Here is a 19,706-nt window from a genome sequence, read left to right as displayed (position 1 = left end):
AATATTTTATATATATTTTTTGACAGCTTACGAGTAAAGTTGTGTCATCGAATCATTGTACTCCGCCCCAACTTGGTTAAAAGAGACCACGTGATAAGGATGCCTTTTTTTTTTTTTTTTTGAAGTGCATATTTTTTTTTTCTTGTTTCTTTTTCTTTTTTTTTTTTCTTTTCTCACACAATACTTTATTCTATCTTTTTATTTGATTCGCAAACCCCTCTTTCTCCTTCTTTATTTATTACCCTTATTTTATTTGATATACAGTTTGATCAACCTTGTCAGCATGGAGTGAATGATTATCTCTTTTCAACTCCATTGTTAGCTTTTTTCGGTCTTGAAGAATATAACTTTTACAACTATCTGGATCAACAATATTTATTCACAAACAACAATATTTAAAGAAAAAGGTCGTCAATTCACCCCCAAAAAAAACGACGTTTTATATACATTATATTATTACGCCAACTGACAATTATTACTTATCTTTCCTACTATTTATCCAGAAACAATATTTTTTATTCTCATGGATCTCGACGAACTTTACGATATTCAACAGAATGAAATTGAAGCCTTACAAGCTATCTTTATGGAAGACTATGAGGCTGTAATAAACAATCCTTGGAAGGTAAATATATATCTACTTATAAAGCAAAACATTTAGTTCACTAACCTTTATATTATGATATTATTCATAGGTGGCGCGACCGAATCCTGAATTCATACTTCATCTATGTCCTCTTGGTGTTGAAACTGAAGAAGCTCATGTCACTATTGATTTGAAGTTCAGGTAAAAAAAAAAAATAAAAAATAATATTATTTTTATATAGAAGACATAGCTAAAATTTGAATAATAGATTCCCAAAAACGTATCCGAACAAACCACCTGAAATGCAAGTACTACGACCTAAAGGATTGACACCAAAAACGGTACGACAATTATCTCATTCACTTGATAATGCGGCTCAAGACATGATAGGCAGGGAAATGGTATATGATTTAGCTGATCATGCTCGTGCTTTTCTTGCAAATCATAATGCTCCTCCTCCTGAAGATAACAAACTCAGCTTCCATGAACAAATGGTCCTTCGAATGGAAAATGATTTGCGGGTAATAAAAAAAAAAAGTGATCAATAATAATAATAATAAGAATAGTAATAAATAATAATAATAACATATTTGATTCGGCACTCACACACACACACATATATATATATATAGGCTGAAAAAGAACGTGAACTTGAAGAACAAACACGACGGGCTGAACAAGAAGCGGCGGATTTACGACGTCAATCTGAAATGATGAATGTCAAAATACAACAAGAATTGGAACGGAAACAAGAACAAGCAAGAGCTACTCGACAACAAAGACAAGAATTAGGTTACAAAACAAATGCATCTATGGTGGATGATGACTTTCATTCTCAATTTGGTGGATATGATGATGATGATGACAATAGTGATAAACGTCATCATTTGGAACATACGGATGATATCAAAACGTTGGTATTTGAAAATTTGATCACTACTCCCGTGGAAAAAGATGATGATGCTCCCTATCCAAAGGTAATAATTATAATATCTTTTTAAATGTGTAATTAACGCTTTCCTTTTCTTTATATAAACAGAGGATTTGCTTCCATGCTGTTGTTTTGGGTCCATGTCTTGGTCAAGGTTCCATTAGTCAAACTTTTTCTGCTCAACCTCTTGGTTATAAAGTGGTTGGTGATTATGAAAATTCTGAAGATACTGAAACTATGAATTTACCCTGCCTTTTGGCTATCAAACGGATTTATATCTCTGGATCATATTATATGACACAAGCTGGCAAACGAAAGGTAAATTAAAAAAAAAAAGATGAAAAATGAACTATATTTAATATTTTATTCCATGTATGTGCTTTTTTTTTGTAGTTACAAGATGTAGAAAGGGAATTAGATCGATTACGCTCTTTACAACATCCACATATTGTAACGATTTATGACGCCAAATTGGAACGAAGTGACTCTGATCATCAATCTTGGGTGATGCATATTTTAATGGAATATGAACAAGGTGGCAGCCTATATGATTTACTTCAAAAATGTGGTGGTGGTCTTCGTTTGGCTGTGGCTAGAAAATACATGAAACAACTTTTATGGGCTATCAATCATCTTCATCTGAATGGTTTTGTATGCAAAGGTAACGAAAATGAATCTATTACAAAAAAAAAAAAAAAAAAATTACTTTTATCTCATAGATTTATTCTTGATAGGAATCTCAACCACGAATGTGTTTTGTACTCAACATCAAATGGTCAAACTTGCTGATATTAGTTATTCTAAACGTCTTCATGGTAATAATTAATTAATTGAATGAGAAAGAAAAATCGATGCTAATTCACCTGTTTTTTATTTTATTTTATTTTCAACAATAGACCTCAATAAATCGAACCCATTTACTGGTGAAAATGAAAATGACAACATCTCAAATATCTCACCATCTTGGATTTCACCTGAATTACGTGAACGACCTGGGATCTATGGACGGAAAAATGATATTTGGTGCTTGGGAATCATCTTTCTGGAAATGTTATGGGGTGTGGATTTGACCAAGGAATTTGGAGATTATGATGCTTTCTTCCGCTCGGTTGCCAATGAACTTTCTCCAGTTGCTGTTACTTTTGCCAAACGTATGCTTGAACATGATCCCAAGAAACGTCCTACTGCAATTGATTTGTTGAACGATCCTTTCTTTGCTGTTGACGCTACTGGTGTTATGCGAGTGACTAGTACAAATGATGAACCCGATCATGGTACATCATCATCATCTTCCGCTGCTACCACAAATACGATCTCTGCAACTCATAATAATAATAATACTTTGGGTGGCGATATGCTTTTGACTCGTTTGGCTGGAAAAGATGATCCTACATCCTTGGCAATGAGTCCTATTGGCTATGAACAACCTTCTATGGCTCCTGATCGTATTGGTGGTGGACCTATTTATACTCCTGCTACTGATGCAACACGTCCTTCTCATATTCAACCTCCAATATCCAATGTTGGTGGTAGTGGTGGCAATGGTGGTGGTGGTGGTGGTAGTGGTGGTGCTGGAAGTATATCTAGATACAAGACTGATTTTGAAGAAATTGAATTCCTTGGGAAAGGTGGATTCGGTGAAGTGGTTAAATCACGCAATCGACTGGATGGACGACTTTATGCTATCAAGAAAATTAGACTGGATCCTCGAGATAGTGAAGGTGTTCGTAAAATATTACGGGAAGTTCAAACCCTCTCTAGTCTACATCATCAATATGTCGTACGATACTATGCCACCTGGTTTGAAGATGAAGATGGAACAACTTGGAAAGACAGTGATGATGAAGATGATTATTCGGATGAATCGGAATCGGACGAATTTGATGATGATGATGTCAGTGTTTTGCAGAAACGATATGATTTTCTTTCCATGGAAAAATCCAAGAGCAAAAGTTATTCAGCAATTCGTTATGAAGTGGACAATGATGATGATGATGATGACGACGACGACGACAATGACGGTATTGGTACTGAATCAGACGACACGGATGATAGCTCTGGCGATTATATCTCCTTTGCCGTTTCCTCAGAAACAGATGAAACAGGTAGCGACAATACAGCAACGAGAAGCAATATCAACAGAGGCAACATGGACAATAATAAAACTACTCAATCCTTGGCGAAAAAAGTCATTCAACAATTTCGAAACAATAGAGATATCAAGCAACGAATCCGAAGCAATGATCATCAAAAACGAACACATCATCAACGACCTCGTTCTACACGTGTATTGTACATTCAAATGGAATATTGTGAAAAGAAAACGCTACGGGATATTATTGATGAAAAAGTGGATGAACAAGAGATATGGCGACTCTTTCGACAAATTCTGGAAGGTTTGGTACATATCCATTCTCAAGGCATGATTCATCGTGATTTGAAACCCTCCAATATTTTCTTGGATTCCAACAATGATGTCAAGATTGGTGATTTTGGTCTGGCTACAACAAATCAAGCTTTAGTGGATGTGGTCAATACTTTTATACGAACAAACAATAATCATGGACTTGGTTTGGGATTAGATGGAACCATTCATCGACATATTGAGAACAACCAAAATGGTGATTCTAGTGCTGTTGGCAGTTATACTGGATATTCAGCAACAAGTACTAATTTGGGAATCGATGAAAGTATGACGACAGGTGTTGGAACTACATTTTATGTCTCACCTGAAGTATTACCTGATCCAACCACTGGTGCTACCTCTGGTATGCGATATAATCAAAAGGTGGATATGTTTTCCTTGGGTGTCATCTTTTTTGAAATGTGTTATCCTGTTTCCACTGGAATGCAAAGAGCTATTGTAAGTAATAATCGAAAAAAAAAGTTACGATTATCTTTTAACTTTTTTTTTTTTTTATATATACATATGTTAGGTATTGAATGACTTGCGAGCTGGTATTTTCCCTAATGATTTCCCAAAAAATTACACCAATCAACGTACCATCATCAAGTTATTGACTTCTCAACAACCCAAAGATCGACCCAATAGTTTTGAATTATTACGAAGTGATTTATTGCCTCCAAAGTTGGTATGTATACAGATTATATAAAAAATGCTTTGAAATATTGACTCTTTTGTGTTTTTTTTCTCTCTCTCTTGCTTGATGTTTATAGGAAGATGAATATATCAAGGAATGCGTACGAACTATTGGTAAGTCATCATATTCATTAGTCTTTGGTTATAATTTATTCACTATTCTTTTATTGTTAGCCAATCCAAATACTCCATATTACAACAAACTTATGTTCGCCATGTTCTCTCAATCCTCGGATCGACATAAGGATTTCACCTATGATTATCAATCTGTTAGTATCCTTTTTTTTTTTTTTTTTTTTTAGGTGATCGAAAATGATGAACTGATTTCCTTTTTTCTTTCTTTATCATAGCAAGTGGATAATCAATTTGATCCTTTCTCTCATATATTTTATGATCGTATTCGTGATCAAATGGCCAAAGTATTTCGACGACATGGAGCCATTGACGTATCTGTTCCTCTTTTGATTCCCAAGAATGATTTGTATGAATGGAATTGGAAAAGTCCTGTGTATGTGATGGATTCTCAAGGTTCTCTTAATCAATTACCTTTTGATCAAACCGTTCCTTTTGCAAGATATATTTCTCGGAAAAAAGGATTTCCTGAATTGAAACGATTCACTTTTGAACCTGTCTATCGGTAATAAGAAAAGAAAAAAAAAAGATGGCATCATCAATGATAATAAATATAGGCTAACTATTTCTTTCTTTTCTTAAAAAAAAAAAAAGTGAAAATCCTAGTGGAGGTCAACCAGAAGTAGTATTGGAAGCAGATTTTGATATTGTACATCGTGATACAGCAGCTATGGTGCCTGATGCGGAAGTACTCAAAGTAGTGGAAGAAATCTTGGAAGAATTACCTCCATACAAGAAAGGTGGTTTCCATTTTATGATCAACAATGCAAGTATTACTGATTTGATCTTGGATAATTGTCGTGTACCTACCGATTGTCGAAAAGGCGTTCTTGTTACTCTATCCAGTTTGGCTCGTGGTACTTCCTTTTCTACCGTTCGTAATGTGCTCAAACTTAAATTCCATTTACAACGAAGTGTTTTGGATGAACTCTCTATCTTTAATATTCAAGGTAATAATATTTATCTGTATTATTATTTGGAAGATTTCTCATTTTATTTTTTATTTGATCTTAGGCGATTTGGAATCTGTTAGTAAAAAAATTGATGGTCTTTTGGTTGGTAATCATAAATCAAGATTCAGGGAATGGGTGAATGATTTACGTATCTTACTATCGGTGGCGAAAAGTATTGGTATTCGTCATAAACTTATCTTCCATCCCTTACTAGTGTAAGTCCTTTTTTTTTTTTTTTTAATAGCAAACTCTAATCTATTTTATATTCTCTTTAGTTACAACAATCATTTTTATACCGACGGATTGGTATTTGAAGCTATTACTGACACGGGTGAAAACAAGAAAAAGGATGTTTTGGCTGTGGGTGGAAGGTAAGAAAAGAAAAAGAAAATCATATTATAAATATATATATAAGGTATATTTATGATTATTTCAATAGATATGATATTTTGATTCAACACTTTGCTCATCCAAATGCAAGTGCAAATCGAAAACTTCGAGCGGTTGGTGTCAATATTGCGGTACAGAAATTGATTCGACATTTGGATGAATATCAATCAGAACAAATCAAATATATGGTCAAAGCAAAGAATGAAAAATTACGTAGTTTCGGTTTATGGGCACCAAAAAAGGTAAAGACAATGATTCTATTGATGATCTGTTCTAACATTTTTTATTCTTTTTTTTAGAGTGACGTCTATGTTGCAAGCTTTAACAAAGTCTTATTACAAGAACGATTAGAGGTGGTTCGAGAATTATGGGCTCATGGGATTCGAGCTGAATTCCAATATGATGATCGTACGTCATTGACACCTGAAGAAGTGGCCAACAACTGTCGTAAAGCCAGCATCAATTGGATGGTGATTGTAAAACAACAAAAACTGAATGACAATAGCAAATTCAGTGGTAATAATAACAACAACAATAACAGTCATCGTCATATGTCATCATTACCATCTTCATCATCGTCACAACCTTCAGTCTTGGATGCAAGTACGACTGTAAAAGTCAAGGATGTATTACGGAAAACCGAATCCGAAGTACCTCGTGCTGAGCTTTGTATGTGGCTCATGGCAGAAATGGCAGAACAGGCGCGTGTGGATCACAGTTATACCGTGGGCAAGATACCTCGCAATAAGCATGATTTCAAGACCAAGGATAGTCATCATCTAGGTGACTCAAATTTGGATTATCCATTGGATAGTTCTAAAGGTGAAGGACAAGAAAAGAAGAATGATTTTGATGTACAAGTGGTTTATGCAGAAGAACGTGGCAAGGCTCGAACAAAAATGAAACAAAAACGAAAAGCTGTTTTGGTGGACAAAGGTAAATAAAAAGAATGATGATGATGATGAATTTATTCTTTTTTTTTTTTTTTTTTTTTAGCCATCCATCATTTATCACCTATTGTTGATAGTCTTACTAATGGTGATATTCAAGTCATTGCTTGTGATTTACCCAAGGATCTTGTACGGCGGATGAATGAATATAGTTTTTGGTTGGATGATGGATTCAAGAAAACTTTGGAGTATGCAGATGTGGGTCAACAACGGGATACCCTGATACGTGTACTTCAAGCTGTAACGAAACTGATTGAAGCAAAACACCCATGTGTCTGGCTTTATACACACAAAGATGATTTTGCCGTCTTATGTACATTTACTTAGAAACTCTTTTTTTTTTTATTTATTTATTTTATTTTGGCAATTCGTTAGTATTCCTTTTTTATTTGGATGATTTTATGTGAATAAAAAAATTTTTATTATATCAAAACTGCTTTTTTTTTTATTGTTACCTTGTTTGCTTAACACTTTGATTAGTTAGTTGGTGCCTGGTTGTTCAACTGTTGATACTTCATTTTGCTTTTTATGAACAATGAATTGAGCATAATAACACTATTATATGGGAGCTTTATCTCCATTGCAAAGTAAATAAAAGAAAAAAAAATAACTTGGATCAAGAATGCATCATTGTGTAACATCAGGGTTTTCTTGATAGTCTTTATTTGTCAAACAGACGTATACAAGATATAAAACGAAATAAAACATCATTATGATTGATAAACAATAACTATAGTTAGATAATGTGATGATAAGAAAAAAGGTGTATCAAGAAGTTTTCCTGCTGGTAATAAAAGAAGTATGATTAAGAGGATCGTTTATTACTCAGATAGCTAGTTGATCATACACGTTTTAAAAACGAGATATCATAAAACAAGGGCTCAACAAGAAGTAAGGATCATGACAACATTTTCTCCTAAAATGATATGGGTCATGTGTGCTGCTGTGTTTTAACTCCGATCACTGATTTTCTGTCGACGGCTAAATCCGGACTCAAGTCGGGGACTCAAACGAGCCACGTTCAAGCAGGTCGCCCTTTTTTTTTGTGTACTAGTCAATGCTTTTTTCTTTCTTTAACTATACCTAATGATAAACGATACCTCTTCCACACCTTATTATACCCAATGTATCCCAAAGCGTTAATTCACAAACCTGACCAGAAAAGAAGCACCACACCAATACAACAACTCACAAAAGCTGGCTGTATAAAGTATCTCTCACAAGCATTTGAATCACGGCTAAGAAAAGAAGTGTCCCCCATTTTGGTGAAGTATTTGACGAAGAACAACAAAACAACATTCGAAGACGTATCAAGTCACGTAAAGGAAACGTATCTCAGAAAACAAAAGGGAAGAAAAACGATATATGGTATTTACAATGATGTAGTAACTGCATACAACGAAGGTAAGTCTTTCTTAATAGTCAGCAAAAGAAAGGAATATTACAATACTGAATTATCTTCTTATTTACTCTAGTCAACAGTAACAAAATAAACCGTGTACAAGTGAAAGCTTCCTTTGACTCTTTGTCCATTGATTATATTCGCCAGTGGAACACGTTTATTGACGAAAATTTGGATGACCGAATAAGAATCTTGTACGAACAACAACAACAACAACAACAACAACAACAACAACAACAACAACAACAACGACGATCATCATCATCGATTAAATACAAATACCTTACAGTATCGTGCCCATGGAAAAATATCTTGCGGTCGGACTTGGACGTAGAAGAGCAACAAATCATTAATGACACGATATCATGTGCAAGCGAAGCAACCACAAACGTAATGATGGACGTGGCTAGTATTGTTAAAATGGATTTACAGACTAGAACCTTGTAAGTAAACTTTTTTTTCAAAAAAAAGAATGTATATATTTCTCTAACCTTTTTTTTTTTTTTTTTTTTTTTTTTTTACCGTTCATATATAGTGGATCTGAAGTGAAAATCTTTGATATTGTACCTCAATCAAAATTTACCAAGGAATTAGATGAACCGCTGTGCTTGGCTCCTCCTAAATTAGATGATCAAAAGCGTATCCTGGCAGAATCAATGCTCACTTCAAGTTCGGATCGCAGAATGGTGGATCTATATTCAGCAAATCACCTCACTCGTCTCATCACCTCTATGCAAACTTCTCAAGCCACTTCTTCTTCAGCAATAGCATCTTCATCAACGGCAGTAGACTCCACATCAGCAGTATCAGCGCAAAGTATGGATGACTGGAATTTGGATGCATCTTGTACAAATGGTCTGACGATTACTAAGTTTCCTCCTGGGATGGATCGTCTTCTGGAACCGCATCTTACCACTTTTTCTACAAACATGTTGAATATATACCGTGGTAATATGATACCATATTTATTGGACAAGGCTTTATTGACTCTTCTGCGGTGCCACCTCTCTCCAGTACGGGAACAGCGTTATCAAGAACGGAAGGCAAAGAGGTAAGTCCATCGATTAGATGCCAATCTGAATTGTAAAGTTGTCATTCATTGTCCACTTACACTAAATATGTATTTTAGAGAAGAACCTGACTCAACCCTCAGCAATCGACAGCAATGCACTGACAAAATTCTTCCAACAATGATTATTCTGAAACACCGACTTCGCAAGCACATCAGACGACTGGCAAATTTGGAAAAACGTAACGACGTTGATAAACACTACAGCATCACCAAAGAAAGTCAAGCTATCGATCGAATTAAGCAACTAATTGCTCACAAGAAAAAGAAGAAGAATATGGACAGCAAACATGACACCACAGATGACATGGAAAATGATGAGGACGACGCGGCGGACGATGTGGATAGCGATATGGAAGATGATGTGGACTTTGTTATGGACAATCTTATCGATGAAGACACTTCAATCCCAAGAAAAAGACTGCGCGCGTCAGTGTCGTCTCCTTCGACTTCGACTGCAATTGCGACTACCAACACAACTACTATGACCCCAACAACGCCAACAACGCCAATACCAAAATTAGTAGTCTCAGCATCAGTAACAGAACCGTCAATGAATCGACTGAAGAAATTACGATCCGTTTTGAAATCTCTGCTTTGGAAGAAAGGAATACCATTTGATAGTACACCTCACCAATTGAAGATGAAATACGACAACTTGGACTTCAATGATAATGAAGCTACGGTGCTCATGCAATTATACGAGTTCATATCACCCTATGTTCTACCAAAAACGAATAACGAAATTGTTGATAATCACCCACTTCTCAACTATCCGCTGGCTCTGCTATTAAGTACTATTCTGTACGTCACCAATTACGCCAAATTCTGTAGAAAGCTGGTTCCAAAGGTCAATCCTTCAAAAAACTACGCGGTGTTCCTGAATTCAGATTCTATGTACTATCTATTTTGTTGTCTCAAAGGTAGACAAGGCGGCACCAAGAACGACAAGGCTCCACCTTTCCATGATTTTGGATTCGATATATTCGTTAACGGTGACACCATCTCCAGCGAAACCAAGGCACGTTTATACAAAGATCAAGTTTTTGCAGGCTTTCTGGATCTATCTCATATGCAAGAATTGGCGAAGTCTCGTTCGATGGAGTTCGATTACAGAGTAGGAGTAACAAGTTTTGGTATCGCAAGAATTCAATGCAAGTCCATCATTAAAGATAAAGCCAACAACAGCGATAGTGACGATTACAATAGTGGTGATGACTTACGCAAACAATCTGTATCAAAAGGGAAACGCAAAAGTGGATCGGAAAAGGAGGATTTCGGCAATATGATGAAGGATATTGACAAAAATATCAACAAGGACAATTACGCGATCAAGCAACTTGAAAAACAATTATCGAACGTCAAAGAAGATATTTCAGCCATCACGAAAAAGATCGATGCAAGGAAACCACGGAAAAACAAAAGAAATCGACAAAGTCTGGACAAGACTATCGAAGAAATCAACATAGCTCAGACTCCTACGCAAGGTATAGATATTGATGATATTGATGAACCGTTATATTCCTTAATCAATAAGCGGCAAGATATGAAAGTGACACGAGATGACCTACTACGATCTATCGTCAAAGTAAAATGTTCAATTATGGATCATCGAAAAAGAAAGATGAATATATACCAAGACATATTTGGCGGCAGTGACAACAAGGCGATGACACCAACCATTTGTACGACAAAGCCTGATATCGACAGTATTGAAAAGTTTATTGGAATCGATCCTGGATTAGTTACAATGGCTCAATGTGTCGCACTTACTCAAGAACAGGTGAAATATATTCGATCACGTACAACAACAGATCCCGGCAACGCAATGGAAATTGACGATGTTGGCACCATATTCAAGACCAAAGTGAGAAGCATAAAGACGAATCAATTGCGTACCGACTCTGGATTGTCATTATTCTCTCGAACCCTAGAATATCGAAAAAAGTGCAATCACCTCCAAGTAAGTAAAAGAATAAAAAAAAGAAATCGCATCAGAAAATACAACACAATATCTAACTTCCCGTAATATAATAGTGTCAAAAGAATGGAACAAAGTCTGTTCAAAATATCGAAGCTGACTTATCTCGGTCTATGATGAAAACGTTATACAGCAACAATATCGAGAACGAGAAGGAATATCATGGGGTAGGCTTTACTACGCTAACAGCAAAAAAAAAAAAAAAAAAAAATCCCACTCATTTTTTATTCTTTTTACAATTACTATTAAATTAGATCAGTAAGCGTAGTAGACAACCATTACTAGACTTTTATCATACAACCAACTGGCTAAAACGACAACGCAGAACAAGACTGTGTCAAACAGAAAAAGCGTACGCCAAGTCAGCCAAAAGTTTATTAGGAGGTCAGAAGGCAATCTGCTTCTACGGTGATGCTGGACGTGGATACGGATCAAGAATCGGTGGCCATACTCGTGGCAGTCATGATGTTTTTATCGGGAAGCTCTCTGAAAAAGCTACAGTGGTGTCTATTGATGAATATCGTTCTTCAAAATTGTGTGCCTTCTGTCACATGCCCATCATTCATCCTGTCAAGACAAACAAGGACAAATCAAAGAAGATCACCAATTTAGGAACGGTTGTTTGCATCAACCCTGATTGCATCAGCCGGAAGAATGGATATGCCGCCAGAGGACGAGACGAAAATGCTTCTATCAACATAGCAATGATCGGATATGAACAGCTCGCCTTTTGTCAAACAATTCAACAATTCGAACGATCTTCTCTTCATGCTGGAGGTTTGAAAGGGAAGGTAACACTTGTATAGTGTTGGGCTGTAAGTATCAAAAAAAAAAATAATCCCTCATTATTGATATGTCGATTAACTCATTTTTCTTTTTTTTTCAACTCCGTCGATGGAAAATAAGTACGCCCGATTAGAAAACTCTTTTCACATCTCTTTTTTTTTTCTTTTTTTTCTTTTTTCCTTCCTTTACCATCATTTTATTTTATTTTTTTTAAAAAAAAAATATGAAATTATTGGGTATTACTCTTCTTATCGTTTGCTTGGTTCAATGGGTTCAAGCTTTACCTTCTTTTCATTTACAAGATCAACTGGGTGATTTCGAAGAACAAACTTCCACCAAACTTATTCAAAACTGTGGTGATGAGGATGATTTACTTACGTAAGAATAATCCCAAATAATAATAATAATAATATATTAACAGAAACAACTTTATATATATAGTATTGAACATATCAATTTAACACCTGATCCTCCAGTGAAAGGACAAAATCTTCATATTGATTTCAAAGGTTATTTAAAGGAAACGGTGGAAGATGGTGCTTATCTTTATTTGACTGTCAAATGGGGTGTTGTACAATTGGTTAAGAAAGAACTCGATCTATGTGAAGAATCTGGTAAAATTGATGAAGATTGTCCTATTGAAAAAGGTCCTGTATCTATTGTTAAGGATGTTGAATTACCTAAGACTATTCGTAAGTATTCAAACTCAAAAGATAAAATTCTATATATCCAACTCTTATTTATTTATTTATTTATTTATATGTATGATCATTTATCAGCTGGTGTAAGTAAAAAAAAAAAAAAAAAGTAGATAACCAAACAAAAAAAAAAGATTTTTTTATTCAATTTTTTTTTTTTTTTATACAGGGAAAATATACTGTTGAAGCCGAAGTTTACACCGTGGATGGAGAGCGTGTTACTTGTCTTAAAGGTGTTACCACATTCCCTCGACGTCGTTTGTAGATAGTTTTTTTTTATCATAGTTTAGTGTTTAGAATATCTTGTCACGTTATCTTTTTGTTTTACTTCCCCCCTATTCTGTCTATTATTATTAAAATATCCCGTTTTATATAAATATGTCAAGTAGTAATAGATGATTCATTCATATACATACTTGTACACCCATTTTTTTTTTTTATAAAATGTTCATATTTTGATGATAAAAAAGAAATTCGGGGATGAAACTTGATACAATCCTGCAAGTCTCTTTTTGGTAATTGAACTGATCTGGATGAATATTACTGTATCAAGAGTCAAATCTTCTGATCTAGTTGACTGATTCTTTTTTTTTTTTATCAAATGTTACTGTTATACGCGAGATATATTTAATCTCTTTGCATTCGTCAATAAAATTATATCTCCAAATAGGCATTCAACTGTCATCATCGTCATCATTAATCAGTCATCAAATGACTGTCATGCGAACCCCTAGCTTTCCCACCCTCCCGAGAAATGATGGCAATTGTCTAAAGTCCGTTCTAGAGCGCTTCAACAAAAAATAAAAATAAATAATAAAAAAAAAAGAACCATGTCCTTTCTCTTTCTTTGTTCTTTTTTATACAAGCTCGTTCTCCATTCCATTGGTCTTTTTTTTAAGGCCAATGTCGACAGGGCAAGAACCGAATCTAGATTTCTTTATTGCCTGATGGCCCGTCTGACCTACTTCATGAATTGATATCGGAAAAGACGTTTGTCTTGTTACAGATATTCACTGGGATGAAGACTTTGTTTCACTTTCTGATATCAAGATAGTATCTTACAAGGAGGATACAAACATCCAGTTAACGCCATTTTGCCTTTGTTTACAAGATGGTATGTAAGGCTGAAAGAAGAAGCATGGTTGTTTAGATACAAGAACGATAGCCGGTTGTTAGTTAGAAGTCTCCATGATAAATTCGATTGTGAAAAGGTAAAAAAAAAAAAAAAAAAAAGTCATATACAGAATATTAGCATTGTTGTGAATACGTAAGATAGACAAAGATATCTCATACTTTCTCTCTCTTTTTTTTTTATCATTTTTTTTTTTTTTGGAAAGTTGTAAGTATTATAATCGCCAATAGTTCTTCTTCACATTATATATGAACCTATTTATTCATCATAGATTTATTTATTTATTGCTTATAGAGTTGAATCAATATCCGCCCTTGGATCGAAAAATAAGAAAGAGCCACATCGTGAAAACGTATGCGGTTTCAAGGTGGACGGCAGATTTGTGGTGGACACGGATGGCAATGAATAGGATGTGGCGCTAGAACTCGCAAAAGATGACAATGACTCCAAGATCATCAACGATATGGGGAAACTGATCCGGGAGGGAAAGGACAACTATGACATGATTTTGAATATCTTGAATCATGGTGATTCTGACTTTTCTACGTGGACAATTCAACTTTCTGGTAAGCCGTTTAGATGGACATTGTGTTTTATGCTAATGTAATTTTATATATTCAAATATATATATATATTTTTAGGAACTACATGCCAGCTTTCCACAATCCACTTGGCCAGTAGCGGTTTGTACGTTGTGTTACCAAGATATCATTTCAGCCTTCCCAGCTCTATCCACTAATTACCAGATTTCCGGCATGCGATGATCGCTCTACTGACAATGAAGGTAAAAAAAAAAAAAAAAAAAAAAAAAAAAAATTGTATACAAACTTGATGGCGGACAATATTTATGACTTTTTTATTTTTTTTTGAAATTTTAAATTTATGCCCTTAGTTAGTTTATGCCCTTTTCTTTCTTTTTCTTTTTCTTTCTCTTTATATTTATTTTAGTCTCTATTTATTTTATTTTATATTTTTTATTTGAACCGTGTATCATCACGGTAAGTACATTCCTTTGTTTTTTTTATGTTTTAATAATTATGATTCTTATGCTCAAATAAAATTTTAGGTTCTTTTATGCTCTAAATTTTCTGTTTATTGTCTCGTTACATTTCAAAACTCATACTCTTTCTTTTTTTTTTTTTTTTTTTTTTTTTTTGTTTTTGCTTTCAGTCTTTCTTTCCCTTTATTTTGATAAATCCAAAAAAAAAAAGACAGTTGATAGATCAATTACTTACTATTTCATGGTTCAACAAATGAATGATCTACATTCTTTTTTTTTTTTTCTTCCTTTATTTCATATATATATAAAAAAACTAAAACAAAAAATAAAAAAAAAACAATCATCAAAAAAATAAAAAGAACCTAATCGTCTCTATCTATCCTAATAAACCTTTTGAATGATGTTGTTGTAATTGTCTTTGTTGCATTGCTTCCCTTAACATGGACAATTGCATATCAGCATCCTCCAATTGAGCTTGAGCATCTTGTAAAGCTTCATCCCGTTCAACCACCACACCTTTCAAGCGAGCAATATCATCCATGGCATCGGCCAAACGTTGTTGTAAAGCAGCTGCATCGTTTCGAGCCTTCAAATGGGCAGCTTCCAAGCGTGATATCTTGAGTTGTAATTGATCCTCATCTTCACCACCGATATGATTATATTGTGTTGTATTGGATGATTTTTCCTTGGTCAAACGTTGTTCTGCCTCTGCTGCTGCTTTGGCCACGGCTTGAAGTGCTTGAGACAATTGTGATGTCAAATCCACAATCTTGAGCTGACTTTCTCTTTGTTGTTGTTCTGCGCGTGTGGCTCTTGCATGCCAGGTATCCAATTCCTCCAATCCACGCTGATACGCATGTTGTGCTTCTTCTGCTCGTGCATGTGCTTCCTTGGCCCGTTCTTCCGCTGACTGTTTGGCTGCATGATCATGTTGTGCACGTCGTTGCCATTGTTGAAGTAACTTAGTGTTCTTTTCATTTTCTGCAAGAGCAAGGACAAGTCGTTTTTCAATATCTTCCACACGTTGATCATGGATTTTTTCCAATAAGCTATTACTTTCTTCTTCTTCTTCCATGAGTTGAGATTTGAGAGCAAGATATTTTGATTTAAAGTACATGGCTTCTTGAAGAGCTGCTGTTCGCATACGTTCGGCTGATGCTACCTTGTCTGACATGGGTTGTGCTTGCTGTGTAATGTTGGCCCGTACACGCCGTAATTCCGATTTCACCGTCACCAGTTGTTCAAACAGTTTTAATTTGTCATCTTCCAAATCACCCAAAGCCATCAACATTTGCTCATCTTCTTCGTTGCCGCCTTCTTCATCCGGTGTCATGGTTCGAGGTCGCTGTTTGCGTGCCAAACTAACTTCTGTTCGCCACCATTGTTCTTTTTTCTTCATTTCGCTAATGATTAGATCCCTTGCCTTGATTTCACGCATCAACGTTGCTCGTTCTGTCGCATTGCCGCCATTGTCTTCCACAGCTTTACGTTGTTGTTGCTGTTGCTGTTGCTGCTGCTGCTGTTGTTGTTGTTGTATCTGTTGTTGTTGTATCTGTTGCTGTTGCTGTTGCTGCTGTTGCTGCTGTTGCTGCTGTTGCTGTTGCTGTTGCTGTTGCTGTTGCTGTTGCTGTTGCTGTTGCTGTTGCTGCTGTTGCTGTTGCTGTTGCTGCTGTTGCTGTTGCTGTTGCTGTTGCTGCTGTTGCTGTTGCTGTTGCTGTTGCTGTTGTTGTTGTTGCTGCTGTTGCTGTTGTTGTTGTATCTGTTGTTGCCGTTGTTGAATCTGTTGCTGCTGTTGATACTGCTGTTGCTGTTGCTGTTGTAGCTGTTGCTGTTGTAGCTGTTGTTGTTGCTGTTGCTCGGAGACTAGAGATGGTGATGAAGGGTCAGATGAGTTGTAAAGCACATTCATCGTCGGCGACGAGGCATCATATCCTGCCGAAGGTTCTACCTCTGGTATCATACCACGTCGATCCTGCTGCTGTTGTTGTTGTTGTTGCTGATGCTGTTGTTGCTGTTGCTGATGCTGTTGTTGTGGTAGAGGGGTACCCATAGGCGAAGACGAGGTGACTTGTTGAGGTGAAGCGGACACTGCTCTTTGAGCCAAGTTAGACGTTGTATCATTAAGAGAAGCTGTAGCCTCCATCATGGTATGTTGATAAGCTGCTTGATTTAATTTCACACCTTCACGAGATGGACGAGGAGGAGGCGAGATGACACCAGGAGTCGTACGTCCGCCCAAATTGGTTGGTGGCGTTGTTGTACCGTTCATGAAAGTAGTAGTAGGAGAGCTTCGTTGATGTGGAGGAGATGTACTGTTCATATAGGGATCGATTCCATTATCATCAGGAGTTAAATGTTGTCGCATACCACTATGTAAATCTTGCATAGAGTCATTAGGATTGGGCTCATCAGGATTGGGTAAAGGTGATGTAGTTCGAGGTCGTCGTAAGGCAGCTTCAGGAACCGTAGAAACATGTCGAGGAGGTCGAGGTGGTTGTTGATTTCCTGCTATTTGTTCTGGGTAATAAGATCTATGTCTTGGTGGATTGGATTGATTTGAACCAGGGACGGGTGAAGATGAAGATGGTTGAGGGTTTGTATTATTGGGGTATCCATTTTCATTGTATTGAGGATGTTGTTGTTGTTGTTGTTGTTGCGAAGAAGGAGGAGGAGGAGGTTGAGAAGTAGTTGAAGATGATTGAGATGGAAGAGATCGAAGTGGGGTACTTTGAGATATATTGGGTACTTGCGAAGGTGAAGGAGTATGACCTCTTTGGAATGATTGTTGTTGCATTGATGAAGTGGAATGAGTCATTTCAGGATCAGGTAATGAAAGGGAAGATGAAGTTGGCGATATATTAGAATTTGACTGTTGTTGTTGTTGCATAACAGGTTCAGGTGGATATTTGATTTTCCCTATTTGAAAAAAAAAAGATAAGTTAAATGATATCAAAAAAAAAAAAAATTACTTTTTGTTACTTACCACTGTCCAAAATATAAATAGAAGAATCATCTGTTTTGCTACCCAATTTGATTTCACCACCAATAACAAACATTTTTTCTTTGACAGCTGTCATTGTCAAACTATGTCTTGCAGTAGGACTAGGACCCATATTTTGAAACATATACCATCGTTGACCTATAATTTATTATTAAAAAAAAAATAAAAATAAATAAATAAATAAAAAGATCAAAATAAAAAGTTAAAGATTTCTTACTTCGGATACGGAAAGCACATAAATCATTCAATTCTTGATGATCAGAATTACGACCACCAAGGACATACAAGGCATCATCTACCAAAGCAGCAGCACAATGTTCACGAGCAGTAGGAATAAAACCAGCAGCAGGAACTGGAGCCCATTGTCTTGTTTGAAAGTCAAAAGCCCAAATATCATTGTACATATGTTCACCATCAGAACCACCAAATACATAAAGTCGATTATCATATACAACAGAAACATGACCAGCGCGACCGGTAGGACCATCTTTTCCATTATGAACCAATTCCCAATGAGGATTTTCCGGATCTATATAACAATAATAATTATAAATAGTGGGTTAATATCTATAATAATAGAATAAATATAAATGATTACATGAACTTGTATTGAAAGCCAATAATTCATTATAATAACGTCCATTTTGTTGTCCACCCCATATATACATAATACCACCCACTGTAACAGCACTATGACCAGAACGTTCAGGTGGAATGGTACCTGCCATTTGAACTCTAGTCCATTGTCGATTGTCTAATTCATATATACACATAAAAATGTAAAAAAAAAAAAATGAGTTTGAAGTTTTCTTTCTTTTTTTTTTCATATTATGTATTTCTTACTGATATTTAGTAAATAAAAATGAGGATCCCAAGGATCGTTGGCTGTTAAAGGTTCACCACCATATACTATTATAAAATAAAAGAAAATTAAATAAAAAGTAATAATAAGATGATGACTTTACATAATACAAAGTTTCCCATGGCAACAATAGCAGTATGTTTTCTAGGACTTGGTATATCACCAGTAGTAGTCAAATGATTTGCAGATAAGGTATCTAATATATGTATATATATAAAACAAGTTTTTTTTTTTAAATAAAAAAAAAATATATTCACCTGTTTTTGGTTAAAACTTACTTGTGTCAATATAAGAAATATCTTTTTTTGTTGATCCTTTATGAATACCACCATAAACCACAATATTATCGGATGAAAGAGCAGTAGCAGCATGACCTGCTCTTGGTACAGTATGATGATTACCATTAAGTTTCTTTTGTGACCAAGGATACATGGTCTTGTCAGGACCGTTCTTGGTGAGTTTGGAAAATAACGACATATAAAAGGAAAGGGGTTAAGGGGGAAATATGATTGGACACACACACACACACACACTCAACACACGCAGACAAAAGAGATGATAATAAAAAAAAAAAAAGGGAAGGAGAAAAAGGAAAGGAAAGGAAAGGAAAGGAAAGATGAAAGATACAACAAAAAAAAAAGGACAAAAAAAGAAAGAAAGAATGAGAAAGATGGAAAGATGGAAAAAGAAGAAAGAAAAAAAGAAATAATAAAAAAATAACATTCAAAAAAAT

The 19,706-nt window shown here is 35.4% G+C and overlaps 7 protein-coding genes across 7 annotated transcripts; 6 read left to right on the top strand and 1 right to left on the bottom strand.

The window, feature by feature from the left end:
- Nucleotides 1-158: 158 nt before the first annotated feature.
- BX664DRAFT_286518 (kinase-like domain-containing protein) lies at nt 159-7,587 on the top strand. The gene is made up of 18 exons (XM_051541708.1): nt 159-625; nt 696-787; nt 855-1,107; nt 1,219-1,563; nt 1,626-1,835; nt 1,911-2,178; nt 2,252-2,332; nt 2,414-4,380; nt 4,454-4,609; nt 4,695-4,731; nt 4,792-4,886; nt 4,968-5,254; nt 5,344-5,699; nt 5,764-5,917; nt 5,978-6,073; nt 6,142-6,334; nt 6,392-7,028; nt 7,089-7,587. Exons 1-18 carry the CDS (start codon nt 524-526, stop codon nt 7,367-7,369), a joined length of 5,610 nt encoding a protein of 1,869 aa, XP_051396747.1. The 5' UTR covers nt 159-523; the 3' UTR covers nt 7,370-7,587.
- Nucleotides 7,588-8,114: 527 nt separating this feature from the next.
- On the top strand, nt 8,115-9,083 carry BX664DRAFT_207176 (uncharacterized protein). The gene is made up of 3 exons (XM_051540148.1): nt 8,115-8,446; nt 8,518-8,891; nt 8,980-9,083. Exons 1-2 carry the CDS (start codon nt 8,167-8,169, stop codon nt 8,889-8,891), a joined length of 654 nt encoding a protein of 217 aa, XP_051396746.1. The 5' UTR covers nt 8,115-8,166; the 3' UTR covers nt 8,980-9,083.
- A 132-nt stretch (nt 9,084-9,215) lies between these two features.
- On the top strand, nt 9,216-10,367 carry BX664DRAFT_342093 (uncharacterized protein; the record flags this gene model as incomplete). The annotated part of the gene is made up of 2 exons (XM_051547090.1): nt 9,216-9,495; nt 9,574-10,367. Coding segments are annotated over exons 1-2 (845 nt in total), but the record flags the coding sequence as incomplete, so codon positions are not given.
- Nucleotides 10,368-11,431: 1,064 nt separating this feature from the next.
- BX664DRAFT_207078 (uncharacterized protein) lies at nt 11,432-12,692 on the top strand. Its single transcript, XM_051540147.1, has 4 exons — nt 11,432-11,476; nt 11,551-11,661; nt 11,749-12,309; nt 12,401-12,692. The coding sequence occupies exons 2-3, from the start codon at nt 11,608-11,610 to the stop codon at nt 12,298-12,300; spliced, it is 606 nt and encodes a 201-aa protein (XP_051396744.1). The 5' UTR covers nt 11,432-11,476; nt 11,551-11,607; the 3' UTR covers nt 12,301-12,309; nt 12,401-12,692.
- BX664DRAFT_342087 (ML domain-containing protein) lies at nt 12,410-13,406 on the top strand. Its single transcript, XM_051547089.1, has 4 exons — nt 12,410-12,658; nt 12,722-12,972; nt 13,060-13,064; nt 13,148-13,406. The coding sequence occupies exons 1-4, from the start codon at nt 12,504-12,506 to the stop codon at nt 13,241-13,243; spliced, it is 507 nt and encodes a 168-aa protein (XP_051396743.1). The 5' UTR covers nt 12,410-12,503; the 3' UTR covers nt 13,244-13,406.
- Nucleotides 13,407-13,808: 402 nt separating this feature from the next.
- BX664DRAFT_317911 (uncharacterized protein) lies at nt 13,809-14,849 on the top strand (the record flags this gene model as incomplete). Its single annotated transcript, XM_051542774.1, has 6 exons — nt 13,809-13,932; nt 14,029-14,189; nt 14,316-14,317; nt 14,405-14,462; nt 14,520-14,676; nt 14,752-14,849. The coding sequence occupies 6 exons, from the start codon at nt 13,809-13,811 to the stop codon at nt 14,847-14,849; spliced, it is 600 nt and encodes a 199-aa protein (XP_051396742.1).
- Nucleotides 14,850-15,368: 519 nt separating this feature from the next.
- Nucleotides 15,369-19,564, bottom strand: BX664DRAFT_303192 (uncharacterized protein). The gene is made up of 9 exons (XM_051542470.1): nt 19,252-19,564; nt 19,077-19,169; nt 18,955-19,020; nt 18,710-18,865; nt 18,329-18,640; nt 18,094-18,249; nt 17,481-18,026; nt 15,807-16,592; nt 15,369-15,749 (listed from the first exon to the last, which is right to left on the bottom strand). The coding sequence occupies exons 1-9, from the start codon at nt 19,448-19,450 to the stop codon at nt 15,487-15,489; spliced, it is 2,577 nt and encodes an 858-aa protein (XP_051396741.1). The 5' UTR covers nt 19,451-19,564; the 3' UTR covers nt 15,369-15,486.
- Between the last annotated feature and the right edge of the window lie 142 nt (nt 19,565-19,706).

This window comes from Halteromyces radiatus (assembly GCF_025201355.1).
Source record: "Halteromyces radiatus strain CBS 162.75 chromosome Unknown BX664scaffold_9, whole genome shotgun sequence".
Lineage (NCBI taxonomy): Eukaryota > Fungi > Mucoromycota > Mucoromycetes > Mucorales > Cunninghamellaceae > Halteromyces > Halteromyces radiatus.
The sequence above is the reverse complement of the archived record's forward strand: the minus strand, read 5'-3'. Positions and strand labels throughout refer to the sequence as shown.